Below are 20,179 nucleotides of genomic sequence, written 5' to 3'. Positions count from 1 at the left end.
AAACCAAATATTTCATAATCATCTGATAAAATATGATATAAATTGATATGATAGATCCTAAATTTAGTAAAACCAAATATTTCCATAAAAATCATCTGATAATAATATGATATAAATTTAGTAAAACAATATGATAGATAAAATATGATATAAAAAATTTAATGAAACCAAATATTTCATAATCATCTGATAAAATATGATATAAATCAATATGATAGATTTAATAAAACCTAAATTTAGTAAAACCAAATATTTCATAATCATCTGATAAAATATGATATAAATCAGTATGATAGATCCTAAATTTAGTAAAACCAAATATTTCATAATCATCTGATAAAATATGATATAAATCAGTATGATAGATCCTAAATTTAGTAAAACCAAATATTTCATAATCATCTGATAAAATATGATATAAATCAATATGATAGATCCTAAATTTAGTAAAACCAAATATTTCATAATCCAAAACGAATTTATATTAAAGCCATAGTAGTCAAGGTGAAATAGATGCGTGATATAACAAATACACAATAAACGTAAAACCCACTAGTCTTGATATAAAACTTAACAAAAAAGAGATAGGAAAACAAACCTTCAATATGTGGTTTTCATCATTTGTCCCCTAATCTACCATGCAGTTGAAATGTTGACCATGACCGTTTTTGTAATTTTGTTGTGAATTGCTATCGGACATTATTGTTAAATAATTGATATTCTTCAATCGTTTTCGGGTTATAGCGATTTATTTGTGAAATTCTGGATGGTATTCAGGAAAGAAATTCAACTGGGCTGGAAAGTATGATTACTTAAATATTTTTGTGTGTGTAAATATAGGGATAGTTGTTCTCCATTGTCCATCAGTGCATGTTTGACCAAACGATAAATGCCTTTTCATATCAGTGACAACTGGAAGACTGTTCTTAGACACATATACAATGGAATAATTGTATCTCGTTTATACAGTAAAATCATTAATTTCTTGGAGAATTTATTTTTGATAAATTTGTGGGATTGCTTCATTTCATGTATTCGTTCAGTGTTGAAATTAGTGTAAGTTAATTCATTGAGCTATATTTCTCCATGAAATTAAATGTCAACAAAAAATCATTTCTTCAAACTACGGAAATTGAGCTCCACGAAAATATATATGATTAACCAAAGAAACATTTTATGTAAATGATTTACATATCGCTGTATATACTGATAACATGTATAAGGAGAGTATGTGTAAATTCTCTGTCTGTTGCGATCGGTTCTCTTTGTACTATGCCAGTTTAATTTCACGGCAAATATCGACTGAATTCGTTTCTGAATTCAAAAATGTTAGCAAACAAAGCCCTTTTGTATCACATGTCATCAAATAAAAAAAAAAAAAATTTTTTTAAAGCGACTGTTTTATGCGCCGTTATAAAACCTATTTGAAAGAGACAAAAGCCGAAAGTGATTACAGTACTGTAGGCGTTCAATAATCTACAAGTTTCTCGATTGGTTGATTATGTATCGGCGAGTAATAATGACGGCGTAGAAGCACACTGCGGTAATATGGACATCTACACGTACTTGTGGTGTTTGTGTGTTTCCAAAGAGATTTACAAACATGCTATGAATTGGTAATGAAAAGAGTAACATTCATGACCTTGGAAATCTTTGTTGTAATACTGTCCTATCAGTTAGAGTATTGTGTTAATATATCTATTGCAGAAAAGTTCAGAAATCCAGTATATTTTAGTAGGAATTCCAATATCAATAATTTAATTATCGATTGAATAGATCCACAAGTCAAGAAATGTATTCAATAATTACAAAAGGTGTATACTTTAAGTAGTTTTACATTATAAAAAAATTTTCACGTCACGAAGTATAAAAAACATGTGGAACATTCTCTCTAGTTTAACCAGTCCTTGAAAGTACATAAACCATATGACCTTTGCTGTTGCTAGGACAAACAAAAACTCTATAAATGTTTTGATAAAAGAAAACCATGAAAAGCATAGCCATTTAAACAGGCGTTTGATTTAAGAAAAACGTTTAAATGCACATGATCAAAGATCATAAAAAATAAACTACCAATGGGGGATTCATGACAAGTTTATCTTGCGCCCGCGCGCACGCACGCACGCACGCACGCACACACACACACACACATATTGATCATTATCTTATCTATCAACAGTATCTGATATTACATGTGTATGAACAAATTACGCACATTGAGAAGTTTATTAACAGTTTATTACATTATTATAATTAAATATTTCCCAGTTAATTAGCCAATTGGACTAACTCTGAAGTTGGCAAAAGATGGTACTTGACTTGTTTCTCAATCAACTCGGTTACGATAGTAGATTCTTGCACAGCTGATCTCAAGTTCTTACATTCTTTGCTATGCAAATCCATGTGGGGTCTAACTTTTGTGTCAAACCCAACTTCAATCCTGTGCACAAATATTCAACCCACGCTTGATCAGGATGATTTCTTAATTCTTGTTGCAATTTCTTATCATTTACTGGTGAGCTGGCTTCCAATTTAACACTACTATCCAGTCATTTCTTGTACTTGGTACAGGATATGGCTGGGTGAGTACCATTTTTACAAACTTTGCAAGCATGACCATACATACAATTGGCACGGAAACACTTGCCATTGTTGAAGTTGTCACAAAGTTCAATACCTTCCACTACATCCCTGGACCTTCCATATCTATCTTGTAACCCCTCCCCTTAATGAACACTGATGCTGTTGTTCCTCTCTGATGACATTTGGCTGAAAAGATGATTGTGGCTTATGTGGCGACTGTAGAATAGCTGGACAGAAAGCAGCCGTGTGGGTACTAGCTCCGCAAGAGCATACATTAGTTTTGGCTCCTGCCATTAGTATGGTGATCAGATAATTGTCTCTAATAATCCAATCGACTTTTGTATTTAAGTGCTGTAATGCATGAGCACCTCTACCAGAGAACAACGTATGGTAATCATAGAACCTATCTCCGTACAGATTATGGATCTCAACAATAATTTCTTCTTATCTGTTAATTTCCTGACGTCGGCGAGGATACCGTGAACACATAATTCTTTTATATTTTCAAAATGCCGTGAAGAACTCACTAATATTGAACTGTTTGTTCAGCCTGGGATCCATTTGGGCTTCAATATTAAACTGCACACCTTCCGTGTGAATTACTCTATCCCTGGCAAAATCTGGGATGAGTAAGACTGCCAAATTTACATCTTTGCCTCTAAAATGTTCTTACGGATATTGCACGTTATAGGAATTGAACACGCTATAGAAATAAAGGAGCCTTATTTCATGATTATATATATACATGTATAGTATGTCCAAATAAACAGCAATTCACATTGCTTTCGAAAAACTCGAATAGTTACTTGAAAAAATGACAAATGACAGATTGCTTTTTGTTACTGTCTGAGATCTTGTTACGAGCCTTTGTGCTATCATTTGGCGATCCAGAGTTTTAATCCAATCCGTAAAAATGTTAGATGTCATACAACAGACAGAGATTTCACACCCCTAAAATATTTCAATTTTTAAAAATTGTACCCAGTGTTGTTGTTGGAATTTCGAAGGTATCTGCGATATCCTTTTTAGTCTTTTCATTGTTGTCTACTTCACAAATAGTTTGGTATTTGGTTTCAATTGTTAACGCCTTCCGCTTACAAAACGGCGACGACAGATTTTAAAAAAACCAATAGAACGCAGGTACGTATAACAACAACTCACTTTCTTCGTCAATCTTACATGTAGATAGTTGAAACTTGTCTGGACACGGGGGTCGATACAGGACAAACGGCTGACTTCACTCAGGTGTGACGACTGCCCGAGGCCACTACGTTATATGGTTATTAATTAGCATAGACATTAATTCGTTATGTGAAATTCGTTATATATTTTGATTTTACTATTAAATGAAAGGACGATTGACGGGGAATGAAAAACACTACGTTATAACCATTTATTCATTGTAAGCGTGTTCGTTAAAAACGTGTTTTATTGTATGTCAACTGGCAACGAAGTCATTCTCCTGATTTCATCCTTAATATTTACCATCATGGATTTTTACAGAAAAAAACAGTCGATGGTCTATTCCAGATTTATATAATATTAACTATAATGCAATTATTTTTTGTTCTCTCCTTAATATCGATAGTGCATCCTACCATCTGATTATCGCACCACTGGTTGAAGTTTTGCCCTCGAGGCTAACCATAATATACATGTCACGTTTTAATTATTTCAATACGGCACGGTTCGGAACACACAGTCAATGTACAAAAATTGACGCTTTTTAAACATCTATTTGCATCAATCTGGATTTTCATCGCGAACACCTTAAAACAAACCCACCACAGTAACATACATACCCTATGTATAAGACATTTTCTCGCAGTCCGTGTATTATGCAATAGCTGTCCCCCATGTGCACATCGAATATTATTTTCCTGGCTTCGTTTCACACGAAAAGTTGATCAAAAGCATTTAGCAAATTGAAATATTTTATGGTCTAAGTTAGCCTGGTGGTTCCGTTGTTGTTTACCTTGATATAGCAAGTATCGTCCATGAAGCAGGGAACGCTTACTCATCCGGAGCACATGGTCTAGTGTTCCTTGCACTTTCCTGGAGTCTCTATATCTATGTCCCTTTTTTTACACAATTTAATCGCATAATGATAAAATATTAACTCAGATCAGAATAGACAATTTTATATCAGAAAGATGAATTATTAAGTTCGAATGAACAACACTATCTCCAAATGACAAATATATTGACTCAGAAAGGACAATTTTTATATCAGATGGACAGTCACTGTTTTCAGTCAAGATGAAACCATAGCTGACTGTCCATCGAATAAATATTTATATCGTGAAACCTAAATATATAAATAAAATTCTAGACATAACCTTGGCAGTGGAACAAGGTATTACTACATTTATATGCAAAAAAAATATTCTACTCATAATTTTTAATCAATTATAACCTAAATATATATGTGTGTTTATATGTATCCTATAACTAAGGAGGAGTTTGAACTTACCAGCATGTACTCTCAATAAATAGGGTTATGTGATATGAAGGTATGTTCCTGTCTGTTCATATGTGTAACCATGCGTGCTTTCGTGTGTACCTAGATGAATTCAAGCGTGCACGTGTGTATGTATACAGTGTGTATGTATGTATGTATGTTTGTATGTATGTTTCTTTGTATCATAATTATACTCTCAATATATAACAGATATGTATTCTATATATAAGTGTATACATATGTATGCGTGTTTGTGTATAAGTATGTATAAGTGAGTGTGGTTATGTATGTGTGTAAGTATACATGTGAGTATGTATGTATGTATGTATGTATGTATGTATGTATGTATGTATGTATGTATGTATGTATGTGTGTGTGTAAGCATGCATGGAAATGAGGGTGCATGCGTGCATCAATTTTTGTATCTATATATTCATGCAAATATGTACCTTTTCTTGTGTGAGTGTGTAAGGATGTGTCAATACATGTTTGTAATAAATAAAAAAAAATTAATATAAAAAAATGTAAAAAAATATTATCAGAATGATAAAATATTAACTCGGAATGGACAATATAATATCAGAAAGATAAAATATTAACTCAGAATTGACAATATTATATCAAAATGACAAAAATGATAATTCGGAATGGATGTTTTATCAGAATGATGAAATATTAAGTCGGAATGGAGAGTATTATATCAGAATGACAAAAATGATAATTCAGAATGGATGATATTTTATCAGAATGATGAAATATTAAGTCGGAATGGAGAGTATTATATCAGAATGACAAAAATGATAATTCAGAATGGATATTTTATCAGAATGATGAAATATTAAGTCGGAATGGAGATTATTATATCAGAATGACAAAAGTGATAATTCAGAATGGATGATATTATCTCATAATGATGAAATATTAACTCAGAATGACAACAATGTTATCTCAGAATGGACATCATTACATTTTTGTTTTTACACACATTTGAAAACATTAACCATTACAAAATAATTAACCATTTACAAAATGATAACATTGTTTAAAACCCCACCTAAGCATCAAGGATGAATGAATATCTTTAATTTTCAAAGATTTTTCATCAAGTTCAGATTTCAAAAATAGAACCTAGAACTGTAAAAGGATTACATATGATTCAAGCGACCAACTAGTTTTTAGAAGAAAATATACGTCCTTCAGTTGTTCAAGGAATGGAAATGCCATGTCAATATTCCCACAGATTAGGGGTCCGTAAATATTACGCAAAATCAAACAAGAAAGAAAACTACACAAAAATAAAAAATATATTATTTCTCTTTTTCACAGAAAAAGGCGAATATGTACATCTGCACTGCATGCCTTGCAGTCGCGCTACTATTAACAGGATACAAATACACGAGAAGAAATGATCAAGACCAGATAAAGGATACAAAAGACACCAACGTTGCAATAATCGAGGCGCTCCCGTTAAACGGATATATTGTTTATGATTGTACCGACGAACATCCGGGATCCTGTGATGGATGGTCAGATTTCATGTCGGGCATGTTCAGTGCTTACGTCATTTCCCAGATATTGCGTAAAAATTTCTTATAAGTTACACACAATCGAGTAACTTGACTGGTTATCTTAATCAAAATTCATTTGATTGGAAATATAACCCGCCAATTCTCAAAGGAAAGTCTGCAGGTTATCGCGATTTATTTTGTGAAACTCCGGATGTAATTCGGAAAAGAAATTTAACTGGCCTTGCAAGCATATTCACAAAGGATGTCAATTTCGTACGTATGAACTGAGATTATACCAAACACTTTAGAAAGTTTCTAGGTTTACAGAACGTCATACCATGGTTGTTAGAATTACATCATGCAGATATTTATTTAAAGTTTTTCAACACCCTCTTCAAACCTACAAATATGATAACTGAAGCAGTAAACAAGGTTGTACAAAATGTATCAAAACTTGCCTGTGCTCATATTCGTATGGCCGGAAGTGACACGATACCAGGAGATGACACGCATACAGAAGGGAAACAACTTAAACATGTCTGGAACTTTCTTAAAGCCATGGAAGCCAGAAACTATAGCATTTTTATTGCAACCGATGCACAAATTGTACGGGAGAAGGCAAATGCATTATTCAAACACCTCCTAGAGGCTGAAGGACGAATCCTACACATAGACTGGGGAGCTACTGGGGGTGACTTAGTAAATGGTTATAAGAAAGTTGTTGTAGATTTCTTTGTTCTCACGGAATGTGATGTGTTAGTTTTAACGAAGAGTGGGTTTGGAATAATGGCCGCGTACCTGAATTCCGATGTATCAAACTTGTACTGTCTAACACCAAATGAGTTGGTGCCGTGTTCTCGGTATACGATACATAACTACTACCCCGGCGATTTACTTTCCCACTAGTCTTACTGATGCTAGTGCACAAAGATAATTAGGCTATCTTATATCTCAGGATGTAAACGTTTGAAGCCCGTATTATCTACTGCACCGTGTAACAGGATCATCAATTTAGGAAACGATGTGATTTCGTCAAGTTAACTTTCAGTGTTTTAGATAGATATCGATGGAGTGGACATTCGCCTAATTGATGTCTATAGTTCTGCAGACTGTTAATTAGATGGCCTACGTCCCAGCTCTTGTACTGTCGAGAGATGTGCCGTCTGTTTAACGGATGACCTTAATGCGATATCTGGTACTATCAGGTGAACTGTCGGTCGTTGATGGATACCTTGTTAACTATCGTCTGTGGAATGATAATTTATATGCATATCTGTAGTTCTGCTGAATTGATAACTTCCGCGTCTAAAAAATGATGAAATGGCAAATGAAGTTTTGTTTTGTTAATTTTTATCTACTTAAGGAGTATCCGTCTTCTGAATGTAAAAGTGTCATATTGATTTTTTGCTGAGTGAATGGATAGCTGACAAATAAACTGCCGACTGTTGAAAAATAGCTTTCTTGGGAAACGAATTTTCTTTGTTGGATGATTAGATATTAAGTGAATTTGTCAGAATGGACAATATTACCCGATAATGATAAACTCTTAATTCAAAATGGATAATATTATATCAGAATGATAAATTATAAACTCAGAATGGAAAATGTTATCTTCAACTGAGAAAAAATATTAACTCAGAATGGGAAATTTAATCGCATAATGATAAAATATTAGCTCAGAATGGACAATATTATACCAGAATCATGAATTATTAAGTTCGAATGGACAACACTATCTCCAAATGACAAATATATTAACTCAGAAAGGACAACTTTTGTATCCGATGGACAGCCACTGTTTTCAGTCAAATGAAATCATAGCTGAAAACAGTGACTGTCCATCGAATAAATAATTATATGTGAAACTTCAATATATTTCTTTTTTTTCTTTGTTTTTTTCATACGAGACAAAAGATAAGTAAAATTCTAGACAAAATATTGGCAGTAGAACAAGGTATTACTACATTTATATGCAAAAAAATGTATTCTACTTATTTTTTTTATCAATTATAACTTAAACATATTCATATACATATGTTTATATGTATCCTATAAATAAGGTGCGAAGAGTTTGAATTTACCAGCATGTACTCTCAATAAATAGGGTTATGTGTTATGAAGGTATGTTCCTGTCTGTTTATATGTATAAGCATGCGTGCTTTTGTGTGTACCTAGGTGAATTTATGCGTGCACGTGTGTATGTATACAGTGTGTATGTATGTTTGTATGTATGTTTCTTTGTATCATAATTATACTCTCAATATATAACAGATGTGTATTCAATATTTAAGTGTATACATATGTATGTGTGTTTGTGTATATGTATGTATAAGTGAGTGTGGGTATGTATGTGTGTAAGTATACATGTGAGTATGTATGTATGTATGTATTTATGTATGTATGTATGTATGTATGTATGTATGTATAGATGGATGGATGTATGTGTATGTGCGTGTATACATATGTATGCGTGTTAGCATGCATGAAAATGAGGGTGCATGCATGCATCCATGTTTGTATCTATATATTCATGCAAATATATATCTTTTCCTGTGTGAGTGTGTAAGGATGTGTCAATACATGTTTGTATATGTTAAAAAAAATTAATATTAAAAAAATGAAAAAAAAAATTATCAGAATGATAAAATATTAACTCGGAATGGACAATATAATATCAGAATGACAAACATATTAACTCGGAATGGACAATATAATATCAGAATGACAAACATATTAACTCAGAATGGACAATACTATATCAGAATGATGAAATATTAACTCGGAATGCAGAGCATTATATCAGAATGACAAAAGTGATAATTCGGAATGGACAATATTATCTCATAATGATGAAATATTAACTCAGAATGACAGCAATGTTATCTCAGAATGGACATCATTACATTTTTGTTTTTATTCTGCATTTTCCTTCGTCGACAGTCACATATTCTTCGATTTTTATTGATTTTGTACTGTAAACCGGATACCTGATCATATTTCACCGCTTTGTTCTATTTTTAATCAATTTCTATTACGTCACCAAGCTTTTTAACCAATTAAAAAAACAAAAAACAATTACTTTTTTAGCGTCCATCATTTGTGATTATAAACATTTGTGATTACAAACACTTTCAATTTAAGTGAGATACAGAATAAGACTAATTAAACACGAAACGATTCACACAGCAAGCAGTGAAGTTATTCCGTGGTAACACACAGGAAAGGGGCTTAATATAGACTTTGAATCGTGGGTTGTAAGCAAAGTTGATTCAGCGCTGGCGACATTTATTCCGAAGCACGCAATTAACAATGTTCTCTTTGTAAAAACATTCCACACTATGAGTCATGGACTCAATAGACACTTCATGATACATTGATACAGTGAAATACATCATTTATGTTTGTCATAAATTAAACATAATAAATAGTAAACGGTTCAATGGTATCTGTCGGATCTCTGTTATGCTTCTTAAATATGAAATGGAAAAAAAAAAAAAAATGAAAAATATCAACCGATGCGGGATATTTGTTTTTGCACTTCATAAATCATATCCAACCAATAAATAAGTGCAATAATTGTTAAATATTGTTAAATATAACTCAGAATGGACAATATTGAGTCAGAATAATACAATATTAACTCAGAATAAGTTAAGTTCATACATGTGAACGGTAGCACCTTTTAAATTGCCCTCAAACACATTGCGTTCTTTTGAATCTATTGAACGATAGAGTTACTGCACCCTCACATTCCAGTTTTGATATAAATTGGTTTGCACTCAGTCGTCATGTTCTGAATTTCAAGCCCTGGTATCTATTTTAAAATCTGTGCATGATCAAGAATGATATTCATTTGTGTGTCTTTTGGAAACTTCAAATGATATTGTAGGCATAATGAGTAAAGATAGAATAGAAATAATGATTAAATGTCCGCTTTGATCATATACACATATACCTTTTTTCAACGTTATGTCAAACGGGTTTTACACCAACTTATTAGGCTTTTCAGAGGCCGACAAGTCCTCGTGATAGTATGGTTTATTTGTTTGTACTTACAATATTGATCACGTGACCAAACTATCGCTAAAGAAGTCGAAACTTGTATTTGCTATATTTGTTTATAAGAGTTAATCCTGTACATCGATGTGATTTCATAAATCATGCAGATTTTAAAAGAGTGAATGTAAGGATTTACATGCTGGCTTTTTATAATGTAAGGAATTAGATAGTGAAGTAAGATATAATAAAATAACATTTAACCACCATTAAATATAATTTTATTATAAAAACACAAGAAACACAACACCACACTTAAATTTCCGATTGTCAGATAATTCGGATCAAAATCTGTCTCAGACGAGATCGTGAGATACGTGTAAACCTTTTATATTCTGGTCTGATGTGGGACATGAATTAAGATATTGTTATATGTAGAATTTAACGGTGCAACTTATGTTCTCAAATACCAGAGACGTTGAGAAAATTGGGAGATCATTGACTGACCTCGCTCTCTTTAAACATTTGGGAATCGGATATATCTGCGTCGGGCTGTCAAAGAAGTAAAACTATTCATAACTGAAGAGCTATCAAAGTGTAAGTTACTGAAGATTGCATGAGAGCCACGGGAAATAAAACATCAGGGAAGATTAAATATTCATTGTCCCGATATCAGAACATGATCGAAATCTTGTCTGACATCAATGGGATTTCTGTGCAGCTTAACAAACTTTTAACACTCCATGAAGATCGGAAGCTAATCTCATACACAGTATGTAAACATAAACCGAGGTAATTCCCGAGTAGTTGGTTTCATTTTCAAATGTTTGACCCTAGACTGAACGTTCGGGGAAAGTTTAATGATAAGGAAATATTTGACAGGAAAAGTTATATTCAAGCAATTTAATTTAATTTGTGCATCCAGAACCTTGCACATGGTTATGTTAAATGATCTATAAAATAGATCGTGTTATATAAGATGATCATGATGTGATTTCTTAATTTCATTTTAAAATTTTATTGCCTTTTGACAACAAGATTGGACTGCAGGCAAAATCTACATAAGTATTCTGCTGAAGGAACAGTGTACAAACAATATATGCTTATAAAACACCCACAACCACACACCTACACACATACATACAATGAATACATATCAATGGATATAATATCTGAAGTTGCTTCAATACTTTAACCTAATTCTATGAGCGTGTATTCTTCACAAAACCAGTGTAGGAAGAGCTAAATATGAGCTAGATTGTATTTGTATTAACATTTAGTATGGTTAAATCCCTGTCATCACTAGATACAGGCCAATTGTCACCATCACATGAGGCTATCCTCCGTTGTTGTCTTGAAATTCAATCTCACCAAATAGTGTAATCGTTACAGATGAAAGTTAGATATAAAGTTAGAGAATTATGATAATATCATTTATTTAATACGAGGTGTTTCTTCATAGTTTTATCTTTAAAATGAGTAAACCTTGAGCTCCTGTGCCCTCTATCTCAATGTATTTTGTATCAAATAGTTGCATCAATATATGTATTCAATTATCATTCATCATGGATGGAAACTGATCAGACTGATATACTGGGATATCTTCATAGAATGTGATCTCGAAAATGTGGCTCAATAATGTTTCGTAAATAATCTAAAGTATCATTGTTAAGTATTCAATACATCATTAAAAATTTATATTGTTTCCTGCTACTTTCCAATGGTACCCAGCCTTTGTACAATGTACCATGAGAACTACCTCGACGTAGTCCTGTTATCAGCTTGCCATATCAACCTGGACAGATTTTTATTTAATTTTGGGAACAACTATCCCAAACAGCATCAGCTAAAGCCAAGAGGTTTAGGAGAGCGAGTTATTGTGTAACAGGTTCATCGTAAAAAATATATGTTAGGATAATTAGTTTTACATTTCATTATTGAATTAGATATCCCATTAATTTGCCCAGAATCTGCTATTATTAAAATCATCTGCTATATTTCTTGCTAACAGCACAGGATTATCGTCTGTTATTCCAAATAATGATGTTTTATCTGCAAATAGTCTAATTATGTTAGAAACACAATCATATATATCATTTCTATAAAGCAAAAACAACAATGGACCGATGACCGAACCTTCTGATACCCTTGCATTTGCAGACCTAAATGTAGAAGTGTATCACTCAATTTGTGCCCTGTGTTTCCTGCCTTTGAAAAATGTTTCAAACCAGTGAAGCAATTTTCCTTTGATGCTATACGTTCAAATGTTTTGAGTAAGTCCATCATACCACATCTTGTAAAAAAAACCTTACTTATATCACAGAAGACAAATCCTAATTATTTACACTGACCAATACTTTGAACAATATTGTGATATATGGAGAACCATTGATTGATTGTAGAATCATTTGCTTTAAAGCCAGATTGGTGCTTAGTAATAATACTACAACTAACAAGATACTTGTATAGGAAAGTCATTAGTTTATCCTTAACCTTTATAAACAGCTTCTATATTAACGCTTATTCAGCTGAGGGGGATGACTCCTGTATGAAGTGTTTATTGAAAAGTGGTGTAAAAGATAAAGTGACAGAAGGTGCAAGTTGTTTAATTATTATAGGTACCATGCCATCAGGTGTAGCTGGTTAATTGTCATTTAGAAGATATAGTATATCTCTAGCGTCCTGAAGGGTTATAGTAATAGTTTCAAGAGGATGTGGAAAATAATATATAATATAATTTTCATTTTCTTTAAGTGGAGGAATAGAACTTGTTTTGTTATTAATGTAATTTTTCCACAACCGTGTGGAGAAATATTTTATTAGTAAGGGCCTTTGTTAATTTCCATTTTATCGATGATTTCATTCCTAAAATTCATATAACGTTCCCAGTGATAGCTAAATTACATGATTTCGCATTTCTATGTACTCTATTTCCACGTTATGACATAAAGCATAAATAGTAGCTTATAAAGGCCTAAAGCTTATTGTTTAGATAATTCAGCAATATTAACGTAAGCTAAAACGAGGATTAATATCTTTTTATTTATCGACGAAAAAGAGAAAAAGAGAGTGCTTACCCCATGACATTATTATACTTAGATAAAATATGGATGGTGTTGATTCATTACAAAAGGAAAATGAATTCCGAGTGGTGGTGTTGAGTCCTTCATCTGTCCAGACCTGAATACCCCGTACGATATCTCTAACGTAGCTAACAAGATGACTGCCTTACGAATCAGGCATGATCCAGAGTAGATTAGTTTCTACCTGCTGCAAAGCCCTGACTAATTTCGGTCTATCGTAAACGCGTGTTTAATTGATAGAACTAGCTTATTTCACCAATACATTATAATGTTACATCTCAGACATCTAATAACTTGTGTTATCTAGTTATCGTAAAATAATAGATATAGGATATATTGAGAGCATGCCTCATGTTCTTAGCCAGTTGTTGACTAGATGAACCTCTGAGGCGATATACCGTACGGTCTGAACACTACCATAAGGTATGAGTCAGTGTGTTTATCTTTCTAGTGTTGGGTATTTATAGAGTTTGAAATGAAAGACACTTACGTATGACATGCGAGAACATCTTTGATTTCCACCCTTACATTATCTATTTACAGTATAATTATACATCAATACTTCATTTTAGATTAATGTTTAGATAACGGGAATGCCGATATAATTTTGAAGTCACTTACAATAATTATCACGATGTTAACTCGATATTTAACTTGGCCTGTCGTGATAATTTTCGCGACATAGATATGACCAAAAGTCAAAATAACACGAATTGTCGCTATAATTATATAAAACTTATGGTAATGTATAGACCTAAACATCTGGATGACATAGGTATGTAGCCATATAATACATCACAATATACATATACCTCACACGTATATAGCAAGTACATAGATTTCTTCGAAATGTTCCTACATGCTACAATGGTAAAACACGAACAAAACACATTTGACAAACATTAACCATTACAAAATAATTAAACATTTACAAATTATAACATTGTTTAAAACCCCTCCTAAGCATCAAGGATGAATGAATATCTTTAGTTTCCAAAGATTTTTCATCAAGTTCAGATTTCAAAAATAGAACCTAGAACTATAAAAGGATTACATATGATTCAAACGACCAACTAGTTTTTAGAAAGAAATATACATCCTTCAGTTGTTCAAGGAATGGAAATGCCATGTCAATATTCCCACAGTTAAAGGGTCTGTAAATATTACGCAAAATCAAACAAGAAAGAAAACTACACAAAAATAAAAAATATATTATTTCTCTTTTTCACAGAAAAGGGCGAATGTGTACATCTGCACTGCATGCCTTGCAGTCGTGCTGCTATTAACAGGATACAAATACACGAGAAGAAATGATCAAGACCAGATAAAGGATACAAAAGACAACCAGTACACGAGAAGAAATGATCAAGACCAGATAAAGGATACAAAAGACACCAACGTTCCAATAATCGAGGCTCTCCCGTTAAACGGATATATTGTTTACGATTGTACCGACGAACATCCAGGATTATGTGGTGGATGGTCAGATCGCATGTCGGGCATGTTCAGTGCTTACGTCATTTCCCAGATATTGCGGAAAAAATTTCTGATAAGTTACACACGATCGAGTAACTTGACTGATTATCTTGTTCCAAATTCATTTGATTGGAAATATAACTCGTCAATTCTCGAAGGAAAGTCTGCGGATTACCGCGATTTATTTTGTAAAGTTCCGGATGCAATCCGGGAAAGAAATTTAACAGGCCTTGCAAGCATGTTCACAAAGGATGTCAATTTCGTACGTATGAACTGGGATTATACCGAACACTTTAGAAAGTTTCTAGGTTTACAGAACGTCAATCCATGGTTGTTAGAATTACATTATGCCGATATTTATTCAAAGTTTTTCAACACCCTCTTCAAACCTACAAACATGATCACTGAAACAGTAAACAAGGTTGTACAAAATGTACCAAAACTTGCCTGTGCTCATATTCGTATGGGTGGAAGTGACACGATACCAGGAGATGACACGCATACAGAAGGGAAACAACTTAAACATGTCTGGAACTTTCTTAAGGCCATGGAAGCCAGACACTATAGCATTTTTATTGCAACCGATGCACAAATTGTACGGGAGAAGGCAAATGCATTATTCAAACACCTCCTAGAGGCTGAAGGACGAATCCTACACATAGACTGGGGAGCTACTGGGGATGACTTAGTTAATGGTTATAAGAAAGTTGTTGTAGATTTCTTTGTTCTCACGAAATGTGATGTTTTAGTTCTAACGATGAGTGGATTCGGAATGATGGCTGCTTATCTAAACACCAGAGTTTCCAGCATGTACTGTCTAACAACAAATGAGCTCGTGCCCTGTTCTAGGTATACTCTCGAGAACTACTACCCAGGGCAAATACTTTCCCCGTGAACAGGAAACAGGAACTACATTGATAATCTGTCATTATTTCATTGTATTTGTTCAAGGCAAACATAACCCTATGCTTTCATATGTGTCTTTTGTACATTTTGTGAGAGATTATTATTATTATATAATGTATAAACTAGTATACAAATATTTACTAATTTGGAGATCCACACACAACATCCTCCTGAATGAGGAAGTGGCATTGAAGAGATATTGTGACAGAATGGTGATGTGACTAAGTATCACTTTATATCACGCGTTTAAATATTAATCTTGTGATAAATGACATATATATTGAATACCTCAACATTTCCTGGAGTAATGCTTCTGGATAGTTGTTATCCATCGTGATTGAGGAAAGTGGTGAAATGTTATCAGTAATTTGTCGAGAGTGTTTCTGCTGTGCCATGCTTTGTTTTGAAGTGACTACTAACTGTGTGCACACTTGTAGAAGTTATTTATAGAATTAATATGGCTGCAGTATTTTCACTGTGTTTACGGGAAAGTCTAGCAAGTATAAATTATAGAAGTAGAAGTAATGTAGTTATTATGTATCAATAGTTATCGCAGTTATGAGATCTTGGGATTCAGTTTGACAGTAGCTGTCAGCTAGTACAGGTGTGGGTTGTATGTGTGCTGTGTTTGTACTATCCGCCGGGTAACTTGGTGAATTCCTAGTCCCGATGCGGTCTGTCGTTTGTCCTGTGAAATGTCGGGCGATGGTATTACTGATAAGAATTTATTAGGATTATTATTTAGGATCTTTTGAGAATTTTTTCTAATTATTTAACATTCAACAATAATAGTTATGGTAAACGTACTAGGACCGTAGTCAGACTATTTGTTCTTATAGGGATGGACGGGTGGTATTCTTATCACTGAGTAATTTCTAATTCCCGGTCTGTGGTTACCTTATCAAGTGCTTGATAGGAGAATGTTGATATATTTTGTACTAGGCTTAGTAGTGAGAAAGATGAGAGTTAAGTATGATGATCGAATATTTGAATTTGACTTAGTAAATACCCGTTTGTACTGAAAGTGTATTTTTGTTAGTAGGAATAAGAAGTATATTTTTGTGAGAAGGAATAAGAAGTCTGGAATATATGAATCTTGGTTGTTTCCTTATTTTATCTAAGGATGTAAATGTTTTGGAAGTGTGTAGGGACCAGACCTAGAATGGATGTGTATTTTCCTAACTTGCGTATGTTAATATTTTGTCTATGTTAATGTAAGCTTTAGGCCTTCTGATTAGTGTGTTAATTTTATGCCAGGAAAGCTAATAGTAATAATATTGTCCTTCTTACTTGAATATGAAGTTGTAGAAATTAACTATTAAGTGTGAAAGATTGTGCGAGTCTGATAGAATTATTAACGTAGCTTATTTTTTTTCACATATGAGATTCATTGCCTAATTAAATATTGAACTTGATCACAATCTTCTGGTTTTCTGTACAACTGAGCTACATATCTAGAAACATGACTTATAACCATAGGATACTCTGTTGCTATTGGAACATTCTTCATAAGTTAGAGTTATCTGATTATACTGAATTAGATGACAACAAAAGGTCATGTCCAGGTCAAAGTAATGTCACGATCAGTTTGAATTTAAAGGGATAACAGATTATCAAGAAATATACCATTTGAACTGGAGTACTTGGAAGCTACGGAGACGAACATCACTTAGTCCTGAATGCAGATGGAATGAACATAAAATCCTGATGAAGACTTTAATCGTTATTTATTTATTTAACGGGTTTAGCCCTACATATATTGTGACAGCCTACAAGATGCCATGTTGAATAGATCTGAGATTGGGTCCAGATCACTATGGTGTCACAATATATCATAAAAGATTATCATATTCCAACTTTTTGTTATTATTTCAGCTGATATTTCCTTATACCGATATGTGTATTAAGTTCTGTCTCCTTCCCTTAAAGCAGATGATGACTTCATACATATATGTACAATGTACATGTCACCTACTATGTGTGACGTTTTGACATTTTTTTAATGCGAGTTCCTCTTCGCATAAGATGAAAAATGATAATTTTGATTGTGAAGCTTTGTTATAGACCTTTCTTGAATGATATGATCTGCGATACTTTGTACAATGATAGTCCCAATACTTATATCAAATGTCGTTTTACGACTATGAAAACTAAATCATTTATTTTTAAATAGTGTTGAGTATGTAAATTGTCTGCCACTTCCTGTTTGAACTGCTGATAATTATCTCTTTATATCAGTTGCAGTGAAATCTGGAAGACATGTATTAGACATTAATGTAATGGAATAATCGGTGCTACTCTATACAACAAAATCACTCAATTTCGTGGGTTCCCTTAACAATATAATTCACATGTCCTCCAAGTGTTGAAATTAGTTTAAGCACATTGAATTACATTTATCCATGAAATCAAATACCCACAAATTAGTGTCTCTTGGTCAGACAATGGCCATTAAGAAATACCTCAAGTTTCCCGATGAAATTGGCGTGCCGATAATACATCACGACACTAGATGGCGTTGTACAGAAAAAAAATCAAAATGCAGAATGTGATTTACACTGAAGCATGATGGCATAAATTACCTGTTTCTTCTACACTAGATAGCCTTTTACCAAAACATGCTGCTGACTTAACACCATGACCATGGTCATTTTTGGTTATTCTAAAGAAACGTGAGCAATTTGCCTTTGAAAATTGGTCAAGGACATGTATCAACAAACAGTTGCTTCATTGCATTACTCTGAGCATTTATTTGAAAAAGTCATTCATCTCAGCATGACACTAGCTAAATATTATGACCCATCGACGTCTGGTTTTTAAAAAGAATATTGAAAACTTGAACACTTTTTACCCATATGACCTTTAAAAGGTGTCAAGGTCATTCATTTGAACAAACTTTTAAAGCAAATAATCGAAAAATGCTCTGGTTATATACCATGAATATTTGCCATTTTATATCTATTGAAGTCGTTTGAAGGGGAGAGTCGACATCTGTCGGATTCTACACCATGGCTTATATGTCTCTTGCACTGAGGTTCTTTGACATCCCAACAACAGCAGTCACGTTGTCGATGCCCCTTACACTGACGCCTTCTTCTCTCACTAGCGTATTTGGGAAGAGATCAGCAGAAAAGGTACGTAAATACATTGAAAAGATAAGAAGATTTCTGTGACAGTCTCATATATCGTACGTACGTTCCTTTATGCTAAATCATTGTAAACATTCAACAGTTGTGAAATGGGTCATTAGACAGTACTTTTTCTTTCATTTCTATTATTCAAATCTGTTCCATTTTCAAATTGTGTCAATAGTTTGCAGAAAACTTACAGACTTTTGAGAAATGAGGGTTGATAAAGGCTTCCAAAATAGTTTACTATCATGATCTTAGTTTTAGATTTTAGTGATCCTTCAACTAGCAGTCAAATTGCTGTTGTATCTAGTGTGAGCGAGATGTAGACAGTGCTGTTAGATTGCTTGTATACAAGCCGTTCAAATGGATATTGTTCATCAATTCAATCAAACTTTTTTTACAGCTCTAGAATGTTTCCTGTCGTGACATGTCCTGTCAATTGCTGCCGTCGTTTCCGTATGATAATAAACATGATATCGTTGTACATAGAATGGGGTCATTGTACAAAGATTATATTGTAACTGTCTCATTGTGTTAGCTCACGACATAGACAGAGGTTATACAACACGTGATTGTTGATATGGCTATTATTACAGTCTCATTGTGTTAGCCCCCCCCCACCCCTGTATAGATAGGATATGCCTTCCATGTCTGTATTCATAACAATGAAACTAGTAAGCAGTCTGTCAAGCTAACATTCGACCATTTTCAAAACAAAACCGCTCCTCTAATTTCCTACAGTTACTCCAAGCGCATTGCATCCAAACTTTTTAATTACAAATAAAAGCTGCAGCAACTGAATGCAGATGACCTGAGAATTAGTCCACCGTCAGCATGTTCTTGTTCTACCTCTACTTATAACTATGATCCAACTGGTCATTTAAGCATTATTCGAAATGTTAAGCTACAAGAGCTTTTCATGAGGGGTCCTGAATATCGTGGAATCCCGTTCATTGATTTCAATATCATGCTGCATTGGATTAATTTTCTGAGTAGGTCTATTCGCTCCAACATTCGTAAAACATTTGCAGCTTG

The 20,179-nt window shown here is 33.3% G+C and overlaps 1 protein-coding gene and 1 pseudogene across 1 annotated transcript; both read left to right on the top strand.

Moving 5' to 3' along the window:
• The first annotated feature begins 6,502 nt into the window (after positions 1 to 6,502).
• On the top strand, positions 6,503 to 7,458 carry LOC132555071 (uncharacterized; annotated as a pseudogene).
• A 7,587-nt stretch (positions 7,459 to 15,045) lies between these two features.
• Positions 15,046 to 16,002, top strand: LOC132555129 (uncharacterized). Its single transcript, XM_060219477.1, has one exon. It carries the CDS (start codon positions 15,124 to 15,126, stop codon positions 16,000 to 16,002), a length of 879 nt encoding a protein of 292 aa, XP_060075460.1. The 5' UTR covers positions 15,046 to 15,123.
• The last annotated feature ends 4,177 nt before the right edge of the window (positions 16,003 to 20,179 follow it).

Source organism: Ylistrum balloti, unplaced genomic scaffold (genome assembly GCF_031769215.1).
Source record: "Ylistrum balloti isolate Yb309-2 unplaced genomic scaffold, AGI_CSIRO_Ybal_v1 Utg370452, whole genome shotgun sequence".
Lineage (NCBI taxonomy): Eukaryota > Metazoa > Mollusca > Bivalvia > Pectinida > Pectinidae > Ylistrum > Ylistrum balloti.
This window is presented reverse-complemented; position numbering and strand designations above follow the sequence as displayed.